The sequence below is a fragment of the Diorhabda sublineata genome, chromosome 5 (assembly GCF_026230105.1).
Source record: "Diorhabda sublineata isolate icDioSubl1.1 chromosome 5, icDioSubl1.1, whole genome shotgun sequence".
In the NCBI taxonomy this organism is placed as follows: Eukaryota; Metazoa; Arthropoda; class Insecta; order Coleoptera; family Chrysomelidae; genus Diorhabda; species Diorhabda sublineata.
In genome coordinates, this window is record NC_079478.1 from 7,552,159 (window position 1) to 7,563,047 (window position 10,889).

The 10,889-nt window shown below is 30.6% G+C and overlaps 2 protein-coding genes across 2 annotated transcripts; one reads left to right on the top strand and one right to left on the bottom strand.

Annotated features, from left to right (window-relative positions):
- Positions 1 to 1,680: 1,680 nt before the first annotated feature.
- Positions 1,681 to 2,953, top strand: LOC130444169 (uncharacterized). Its single transcript, XM_056779216.1, has 2 exons — positions 1,681 to 2,280; positions 2,442 to 2,953. Exons 1-2 carry the CDS (start codon positions 1,977 to 1,979, stop codon positions 2,876 to 2,878), a joined length of 741 nt encoding a protein of 246 aa, XP_056635194.1. The 5' UTR covers positions 1,681 to 1,976; the 3' UTR covers positions 2,879 to 2,953.
- A 778-nt stretch (positions 2,954 to 3,731) lies between these two features.
- On the bottom strand, positions 3,732 to 9,166 carry LOC130444170 (SCY1-like protein 2). Its single transcript, XM_056779217.1, has 4 exons — positions 8,846 to 9,166; positions 7,966 to 8,792; positions 6,626 to 6,928; positions 3,732 to 6,333 (listed from the first exon to the last, which is right to left on the bottom strand). Exons 1-4 carry the CDS (start codon positions 8,982 to 8,984, stop codon positions 5,101 to 5,103), a joined length of 2,502 nt encoding a protein of 833 aa, XP_056635195.1. The 5' UTR covers positions 8,985 to 9,166; the 3' UTR covers positions 3,732 to 5,100.
- Between the last annotated feature and the right edge of the window lie 1,723 nt (positions 9,167 to 10,889).

Here is a 10,889-nt window from a genome sequence, read left to right on the forward strand (position 1 = left end):
TATATTTTGAGCTTCTATTGAATGATTTATAAATTGGGACATTGACTATTGGAGGAAATAGCAATTCTTTTCCTCTGCATAACTTTTCTCTAGGATTTATAAGAAGTTTATTGTCATAGTACCAGATAAATGTAGAGTTGGCAGTGAAAGTTTTTTTAACCTGCCATTGGGGTTTCTACAAATTGGTTCAAAATGAATGTCACATATTCTATGTGATGATAATACTGTAAGCATTAACTTGGGATTATTTATTCTTTACAACCAAATTCTGCAAACGTCTTCATTTGTAGGATGGAATGTCTATAAAAAAGTAAAATCAGGATAAAATCATTCAACATATTTAACCATTCAACAAAATGATTTCCTAAATACAAATTAATGAAGTAAGAAGAAAAGAGTATTCTCGTATAGATATGAACTTGATTTCAATTTAAATATTTTCATGTTGATAAATAGTAAATTTTACTCTCACCTTATCGCTTGCTTATTCGTGCATCCTGGTACATAGCAGGCTTTTACTCGTTTTCTCATATTGAGTAAGTAAACACGACAGCACAATTCGCAACAAATAATAACTTTTAAATGCACAAAAATGTAAATAGCTAATAGACAAATAAATACTATTTAAATTGAACAATTAGGCTATGCACAACTTCATACACATCTGATCATTTCAATTCACATCAATTATCCAATACTAATGCAGATTTCATTTTCAAGATTTAATCATTTGAAATTCAAAATACAGTGTGATTGAAATAATACCATAAATCTACATGATTATTTATAATTAATAGGTCAATTTGGCATGACGTCATTACCAGCCACTATATTGTCACGAGCAACAATTATTGCATTATTTACATTAAAATTATGGTTATATTGGTGTTCTATTTTCGTTTTTTTTTGGCAAAAGATATTCATTTATTATTCACTTCAATCAAAAAAGCACTCGAAAGAATAAATTCTCTATACACAAATGAAATAGTCTTTGTTTGTCCACCACGATAATATGACCGACGTGTCAAATAACGTTACTCGAAATGACCTACTGTAATTCCCATTTTTTTTGGTATTAAAAAATTAACGTTTGCACGGAATTAAAAATAGACAAATTATAAATTGTAACATGCCATTTAAAAAAAAAAACGGAACAAGCCGAATGGCATGTACAAGATTGTAACAGAAAAATGATAAGTTATAAGATAATGTTTTACCTGTCAAGAGTTTGTATCACAGTTGTCATAGGTTTATATTAAAGGTATCAACGGTTTGTATTACGGGTGTCACGGGCTTGAGCGTAGGAAACATATAATTTTAAATTTCTCCAACAAATGTTGGCTTTTAGCAAGAAAAAAATTTTTAACCAGTCGACGAATTGCCTACAATTATTATAAATCATCAATAGTTTATTTGCTTTTCAAACCAAGTTAACAACTACTTAAGAAACTGGCTTTTAAAGTTTTAAGTATACAAGACACGTATAAATTCAGTAATAAATAAGATACCACAAGTTTTTAAAAATTACCACGGATTTTTAAATCATCCGTGTGCCCGTGTCTCCTTGGGAACGTGTGAATAGTCACAGCCATGTTGAAAATATCAACCAAATTTAAAATATACTATAGGATCGAGACCATTCACCATAACTAAGTCCGTGGCACTTCTTCTTTTCATATGTAAAGGTTTAATCAGTATCAGTAATATAACCAATCATGATTGTACACTTAAACGATTTAGCTTGAAACCAATAAAAAAATTGTTTAACGTATTATTAAAAATTTTAAGCTGAGTTGGTAACCACCTCCGTATATAAAGGTTATCTATGGTTTTCACAGTACGCTTATTCAGTCGTTCAATGAGTAAAGTGAGGTGTGGAATAGCGCAAATCATGAGGTTTGTCAGGTGCTAAATCATAATAACAAAAAAAATTTACATCATAATGTAAATTCTATTGTTAAAAAAGCAAGATCAAAATGCCGGTATTAAATCACTATAAGATTGTGTACATTTTAATACATACTTTATACACAATATTTTATTATCTCTGGAGATTATCTGTTTTTATATCGAAATTAGCAATTAGGATTATATATTCCAATTTTAATCACAATGATAGACCTGACCAGTTACAGAAAAGACTGTTTAATTTATCAAAAAAGCCTCTACATTTAACTATAATACTGGATTTAGAAGAGTATTCACTATATGATTTAGCTAATCTTATATTTTGGTGCCTAACTGCTGGAATTCCATTTATTAGTTTTTATGATGATAAAGGTAAAATATAATTTTGTATTTTGGAAATCAAAGTTTCTACAAATTAAATATTAAGTACATTATTCTGATACCAATATATTTGCTAGTTGTTTTTGTTATTTTCACAACACTTTTCATAGCTAAGTAAATGTATTCCCACATTTATCTTATTTTCTTTTTAGGTAATTTAAAAAAGCAAGAAGAACACTTACAGCAAATAGTGAATTTTAATAAACTAGATAACTGCAACATAATATGGCACACTCAATCGGGAATGCAGCATAAAAATGGTTTTACAGGCCATAAAATTCATGTTAAAATCTTAACAGAAGAAGATGGAAGACAGTGTATAGTTAAACTCATAAGGACCTTTGCATTAAGCAAAGAAATAGACATTAATACAGAAATTATCAGTGACTATCTTTTAAAACAATATGAATTTCCAGATCCTGATATGGCTCTAATATTTAGTAAAAAATTTAATATTTCTAAGTATCCACCATGGCAGTTAAGATTAACTGAATTTTTCAAAGTTGATGCCATTAAGAATGTCAACTTTTCTATATTTTTGAAAAATTTAGAGAAGTACAGTAAATGTGAACAAAGAGTGGGGAAATGATGGTTTCCAAATATATTGTTTTGTTTTTCATTATATTTATAAAAATTAAATAAATACTTTCAACTTAATAGAAAATTTTTTTTTCTACTATTACATTATATAAAGGAGATATGTCATGTATTTAAAATCCACCTTGAATGATATAACATAATTTAAATATTCTCTGTATCATTTTTTTTATATTTCAGTCAGTTCAATATTTTTGCTACATTCTCCCGTATTTTAAACTTTGTGAAAATTCTACAATATCTTGATTTTAGGTTTATAGTTGTGGGCGACCAGGGAGCTGTTGAGCACATAGGCCCATTGTGCTCCACTTGACATTACTAGAGGCTGATGTCCTTTGAGAAGCCAATCAAGCGCTCTGGCTTGAACCTTTTGATGTCATTAGGCAAGTTGTGAGGTCTACCCAGGTGCTTTAACTCACAGATAACATGGTCTGAAGTTTCATCCTCCTCCATGCACCAACGATACTCTGGATCGTTCGTGATGTCCATGTTGTGAAGATGGCAGTGTCTGGTCACTAGTTGGATTTCGCGCTTGTTGGAGCAGTGCAGTTGTTTGGAGTGATACGCACAGGGTTCATCTATATGTACCTCACTTGTCTCATGCCAAGTGTCTATCCACCTTTGCTGAGCAGCAGTTTGAAACTAACTAACCAATTAATTTCTACATCCTTGCACCATATGATTTCAACCCATAGTTAAAATTTAACTTTCTGTTTAGAGAGAGTTGGTTAAAGATAGGCATGTTGGTACTAGAAATTAACTTCAGGGAGCACATTTTTTTGGTTATGTTACCAGAGTAGTTTTTTTTAAATTTGTTAAGACGAAAAGTGATAGTCTGTTGGATATTTTCTTTTTTTCATTTAATGCTTCATGCAGGACGCTTATTCTCGACTGCTCCTAAAGTGAAGTGAACATTTTTCACACAGGAATTTCTATATGAAATAAACTAACTTCACCTTACAGCAGATTCATGCTCAAAAATAAAATATTCATAGGGATAGGTGACTCCAAAATGCTGTGTCACCTAGTAAAAATAGTGTGTGGTACAGTAGGTAGTACAAGTCATTAGGAAACTAAATCCTGCCCAATAAGCTATAGAATATGAAGAACTGTAGGTTTTAAAATGTGAAATTAATTCAACTTATTATGAAAACCCAAAGATGATAGCTGCTTTCCATTTATATCAAAACTCCGATTATTCAATACACGTTCCTTTTCACTCTCACAAGTGAGACCTGAGTTTTTACAAGCAATTTGCACAAGCTTCCTACATTTTTTGAGGTTAGGATTTATGCAGAAACTGTCAATAAATAAAAGAATATAAACCACTGTTAAACAGACGGTATAAGTGGCCTTAAGGCAGTGTTAAAATTTAAACCATTATTAAGCTTATGGTGCAATTGGCCATTAAATAATAGTCATAGGGTTGAATTGGATAAATATTAACAAACTTCATTTTCATAGATATATTTATATGTGTGTCCAATATAATCGATAAAGCACAATTTTTGACGACAAGTATACATTTTACATTAAATATATAATCATGTGCCGAAAAATAAGGCTGATTTTCATTTTCTCTCTTTTTCTAATATATCAAATGTTGTGGATATATCTCCACAAACAATGGGGGAGAGCTCATAGCTGACCAGTATTCTTGGATCTCTAGATTGAGACAACAAAAGGAACGAAAATATCATTAAAATATGGAACCAAGAAAACCTACCATTTTATTTCCATACTTAAATTTGATGGAAGGAAATTTTTTTAGCAATTGGGCATTATTTGTCTCTTATCTTTCAAGATAGACTAAGTCCCGCTACATTAGTATGCAAAATGGTACTGCAAGCCTCAATTGATTTATATAGTTGTTAATGCAACAAAAGGGCAAGAGAATTAAAAAACATAGCAACAGAGTGAAATTACTTCTCCAACTATCCAAAAGTTTGGCGAGGAGAATGTGAAAAGTGGATGTTAGAAATTAATGAAGAAGTTACTAAATACAGTTGCATAATATGTAATCACAAAAAATCCTACGAGATAATTGATTATGATATCTGTTATTGGCTGAAATTTAGGAAAATGAGGAATATAATAGAGAGACAGAAAATGATATAATGCAACAAAAAGTGAAGTATTGTCTAATATGTACAAAGTTTCTGTTAGGGTTGGGTCCACCATTACAACATAAACAGCATTTTAGGAAAAAGAAACTCAACTTAAAAGATCCATGATATCATCATTGGATAATCCTGGAGATTGCGTAGTACTGGTATTCCCATTGTTGGGTAATAATAATGGAACTTTATGCGCTGCCATTTTATTCATAGGTATTTTGGAAGTATTACTACTAATATTACCATTATTATTTGGTAAAAGATTATCTAAAGCATTCCAATTAAATGAATCGTTAGTCTTATTATGGAAGCTAGTCCAAGGTGTGAATTCCATTGAACTAGAATTATTTTGAACAGATCTTTTACTCATAGATGATATAGGGGAATAGCTATTGTGATTCATTAAACCGTTCCAATTACTTTGAATATTTGTTGCATTTATTGGTTTATTTGACCCCATTGAAATGTTATTTATTGTAAAAGAAGTATTAGCAGATTGATTTTGACTAATAACTGTTGTATCACTCATCCAGTCGTCTAGTAATGAAGTTGAATTGATTTCAGTTTTCTTTGGAGTGATATTTTCTTGGTTATTCACCATTTTTGGTTGTCTCACATTTTGTTTTGGTTGTAGACTCGCTCCATTCACATAATTATCTAGACCAAGACCAGCAAATGCTGAATCTAATTCCAATGGTTTTGATTTGGGCGTAACTATTGGTGTAGTACTGGCTAAAACTTTTTGCTCATCTTTAACTGAATTTAATTGCTCTAATTTTGTTCTATGTTCGTTTTCTACTATTTGGAACATTTCTTTTACTAATGAAGTTAATGCATTGAATTGAGACATTGTTAAACCGTTCTCTATACATAGTGGAATTAAAAAGGGTAGCACTCTAGAAGCTATGATTTCTTTTGTAATTCCAAGTTTTTTGTGGGTCAAAGCTAATTTGTATATACCCAATATCCCCATCAAAACTGCTGGTTCTCGTGACGGTATTTGAGGTAAAAATGGTAATACTTCATCCAGTACTAACCATTTGTCTAAATGTTCTAATAGCCTACCGACACACAACAAACAATTTACCCTAACTGACAGGGTTGATGTATGCAGGCAGAGTTTTTTAATTCGAGGAAGGAGGCTATTTTTCACATTCGAATGATCTAATAAATTAGCAAAAGTCGGAATTACTGATAAACATAATTCATGGATTTGTGGTGTATCAGCGTCTAAACCTCTGTACAACATTGGAAGGACGTGTCTTTGAATATCTTCTGCTGGAGTTAGTTTCAACAGGAGTTCCATATTTTGAAGCATTATGAGAAGAACCTTAAACAAATGTTTATATATAAAAACCAAGTTTTCAAATAGAAGTATATAAATATAAAATATATAAATAACAGGTTATTTTGAAGTGATTTTCAATCAAAATACACCTAATCAAGACAATTCATCAAGATAAACATATAAAATGGTCTTAGAAGTAAATAGTTAAAGAAAAGTATAAGATCCTTGGGCAACATATTGACCCAATTCATAGTAGTATAAAGATTCTTTATATCAATAGAAGGTTATATTACTACTTTAGTGCAATTATATAAAAGGAAAATTTGATACATACCTGAATTGGTTCTAAGATTGTCATCAGAGGTTTTATAAGTGGCAAAATGATAGTACAGTATTCCTGTTGTGAACAATCTTGCGCTATTTCCAATAAACTTGGTAAAATGAAGGGTACCATTGCATTTTGATTTAAGTCATGCGCTAAACAAGAAACAACTCGTTGCAATTTTACCCTGTGTGGTAATCTGGGCAATGCTTCTGGTAATCCTTTATAAAATTGTGATTTTTGAAGATTATCCCATTGTAGGACTGAGTCAAGATAAGTTAAAGTTTTGATACCAATATCATCAAAAAATGGAATCTGTAATTAATAAAATAGATAATAAAAGACAACTGAAATAAAAACCCAACTGCACATTTAATGAGTGCTGTACTAAAACTAGATGAGACCAGCAATGTATTTTTTGGAATGAATGTTTTCTTCCTCATTCTAATAATGAATTGTAACAATACCTCAGTATCTGTCCTAATAGCTAGATTAGTAGAGCTAAATAAATAACATGACCTATTAGGTATCATCCCTATGGGCTTTATTGTTTGGGGAGATGCTAATATATAAACGATTGTGGAAACTTTTTATTAAAATAATTCAGGCAGCATTCAAGCAGATGAGAATATAAATAATGTCAAAAGTAATTACAGCTGAAATAAGAGCTAAGAGCATGATTAAATTAGAAATGAGGATCCAAATTTTGGAAAATAGTAGTTTTATTTTTATTTTAATAAAAAATAAGTTTTTGTTAACCACTTTACATCATTTGAACTATTTTATTGTACTTTACTAGTATCTTACTTATTTCTGTAATATGTAGTCCAAAGGAGTCCACGATGTAGGAATTTTGTGGAATCATAAAGATTACAAAGCTGTTGATAATAAAATTTCATGATCTTATTCATATTTTTCCAATTCAATGATTTATTACTGTTTTCAGTAGTGAATGATGGTGTAATATTTTCGTACATCATTACACAATAGAATCATACAAAAAATTGAATGTAAGTAGTGATCATATTCTATTTTTATAATAATTTTGAATAACGAAGCTTTTGTCACTGTTTTTCAAATATCTTTCAACACTTTGATTACCATGTGTACACCTGAGTATAGACCCCCATTCTGACCTTATCTTTTTAGAATTAGTTTTATCAAATATTCATAACAATTTCAAGTATTTTATTTGAGAATATAATACAAATAAAAAGATTATAGGAAATGAAAAAAATATTTTCTTCTCAAAACTACATGATTTTCAAAGAAGCCTGTTGAGTAATTTTTATCATTAATTTCACACACCAATGGCTAACTAATAAAAATAATAACTGAATAAAAATACTTACTTTAAGAAATTGATGTGTGTCGGGTCTAACATCTGGAGTAGCATTAATCAATAATTTAATATTACCTCTCAATTCATCTGGTATAAATTGCAACTTTCCTGTGTTCAAGTGTTTCAGCTCTGATACTCTTGATTTAAATTGTGATAAATCCTTCACAGGCTTAAAGCACTTCTTATCGGGCGAGTACAAAGTATAAGCTAGCATTCCCAATGAAAACATATCACTGGCTAGAGAATGTGATGAAGATATTATATTTTCTGGTGCTAGATAATCTAAATTAGGTTGGCATACTGAAGGCATTGTTGGACTATAATCCTCGAAAGGAAAATTTGATGTTATGTTTGGAGGATTAGTATTAATGACACAAAAATCGAAACCAAATATTTTCCAAGCTCCTTGTGTATTTATAACAATGCTTTCTGGGCTAATATTTCTATGTATCAATTTAACATCATTATGTAAAAATGCCAATCCTTCAGTTACTTGAAGTAAACCATATTTAATTTCAATATCAAATAATTTATAATCTGATATATTTGCTGGTTGTGGCATATTTGTGGTATGTCCTAAAATGTTTGCTATGCTGGCAAGTACTGGTTCTGTGGCAAATGCCAAACTATCCCTACTTTCTTCTAAAGGGTGTTGAACTGTTAGAATTTTAGGATGTCGAATCTTTGTAAGTTGTACAATTCCTCTACGTAAGCTCTCTAGAATAAGTTCTCTATCATTTTTATTGAACCTTTCCAGTTGACGTTTTTCAAATACAAATATTGAAGCTGCTTGTTTAGTGGATCTCTTGTTCCCTTTGTAAATTTTCCATAATAAACCTGAAAATTCGGAAATAACGAAGAATATAAAGACAGTGTAATTGATTAAATACCTGGACCTGCTGAAGCAACATGGGCAGAAGATTCGAACTCTCTAGTTACTGGATTTCCAGGTAACACACCCGATAATTGAGATACAGTACTATGCACTGAACTACTAACTTGATTAATTACTTTATTAAATACATCCATTTTCCTAAATAAGGTGAAGTAAAACAAAAACACCAAATTTAACAAAACTTTTGTTATGACATTTAAGTCAATTTAAATTGACACAAGGCTTATATATACATCGGTACTCTGGCTAGTGGTATTTACGTCATTAAAACGACATGATTCGTAAACTGAAAGTGGAATATCTTCTGTCTGACTACATTGAATTTAGTAAAATTCAAGCCACACTTAAAATAGATATACGTCGAAGTCATGAAAAATGTACATTAACAGCTAGCAAATGGTCATAAGAAATTTTGGTTGTATCTAAATACCAATAGGAAAAAGTCCAAAATAGCTGTTGAAGAATCCCAATTCTACGCTTCTTTTTGTAACAGCTGTCTGCGGAGACTGCAGTTTTTTTATTCTGAATGGCTGGCGGCCTTGTTTGTGACATTTGTCGGTTTTCAATTTATTAAGCACTATGTGCACGAAATCCATGGGCTCGACGCTCATGAGCTTGGCAAATCAATTGAAGCAAATTTCTTTAAGTTTTGTGTCAAGTGTCAACTTTAAAAACAAGTCGGAAATTATTTGTTTATTTGTCCGAAATTCAAGATATTTGATTAATTGTATATAAAATACGAATACTATGAAAGCACTTCTTTACTATAAATTTCTTATTTCTAAGACCTTTTGATATGCTTATTTTTAAATAGCCTTGATTCTAGGTCTCTTCTGATTTAAAATTAGTTTTTTTTTATTTAAAGACAGGTAAAAATTTGTCGTTTCGACCTGTTGCGGTTTTTATCAAAATATTTTTTACTTGGAAGTTGATTTTATCCTTATTTTAATATTCATGATGAAGGTGATCTATAGATCAAAATGTTTTTTACTATATAGACTTTCTTACCCTTTTATAGTCTTTTTCATTAAGAAATTTATCTCTAAATTCAATAAGAAAATTTTATTTCAAGCAAACAACTGTAATTCTAAATAAATCGAAATGAATTTGAAATAAATGTGCACATAACCTCAATTCTACAGTTTGTGTTAAAAGCACAATTTTAAGGATCACTGAGCCCGAAACATTCATCTGTTGTTTGAGAGACAAGGGGAAAACGCAACAGCGCACAGATCTTGAAAACAACAATTTGGAACACGGGTTTGAAGCGATCTGCTCGATTGGGCGCTCAAATTATGTAATTGAAAAGCAGCTCTTTTCAGTGCGCCATCTTGACTTACGTTTTTTTATGTTACATGTTCCGATAACTCTTTTACATACGTTCTGATTCACTTGTATTTTAAATTAATTTTCTTAAGTAATAAAAATCAATAGCGTGTTCTATAAGAGCGAACTTCTTGTCCAACCGGATGACATTGTAAATATTTGCTGATTATTATTGGATGTATTACCTCATATACTCCCAATTTTGACAATATTGATTCAAATATAAACTGTTTCCCTTGGGTTACTTCCCCTTCTACTAAGCTTGAAGTTTTAAATTGCCTCGAGAAATTAAAATTAAACTTTTTGTCTGGTTGTGATGGTTTATCAGCATTTCTACTACGAAAATGATCGTCTGTTCTTATAAAAGTTTGTCTCGTTTTTAAAAAGGTTGATAAGGTTGTTATTTCTTTGCGGTAGATATCCTGATCATGTTCTGTCACCAGATGAGTAGTTTGAAATTGTGCGTTCGCTGTGCTAATAAAACATGATCAGAATTTAAAATCCTGTGTTCGTGGAGCACAGATGTCTAATCCCGCACGTATTCTGAATACGTTCAATGTATCCTCGAACATGGGTGAGAATTTTTAATCTGGCGCATCTGGTTTTCTACGTAATTGTATTTCAAAATAGTATTAATTGATTTTATATTAACAAATATCAAGAATAAACCTTCGGCCAGTTAATTTTTTTATTCTCCTAGCTAGTTTTGAATT

Excerpts from the sequence above, each read along its gene's own strand:
- LOC130444169 (XM_056779216.1), top strand. The coding sequence starts at position 1,977 with ATGCCGGTATTAAATCACTATAAGATTGTGTACATTTTAATACATACT. Across the intron at positions 2,281-2,441 it reads TAGTTTTTATGATGATAAAG|GTAATTTAAAAAAGCAAGAA; the intron begins GTAAAATATAAT and ends TTTTCTTTTTAG.
- LOC130444170 (XM_056779217.1), bottom strand. The coding sequence starts at position 8,984 with ATGGATGTATTTAATAAAGTAATTAATCAAGTTAGTAGTTCAGTGCAT. Across the intron at positions 6,929-7,965 it reads ACACACATCAATTTCTTAAA|ATTCCATTTTTTGATGATAT; the intron begins GTAAGTATTTTT and ends TATTAATTACAG. Across the intron at positions 6,334-6,625 it reads CAATCTTAGAACCAATTCAG|GTTCTTCTCATAATGCTTCA; the intron begins GTATGTATCAAA and ends CATTTGTTTAAG.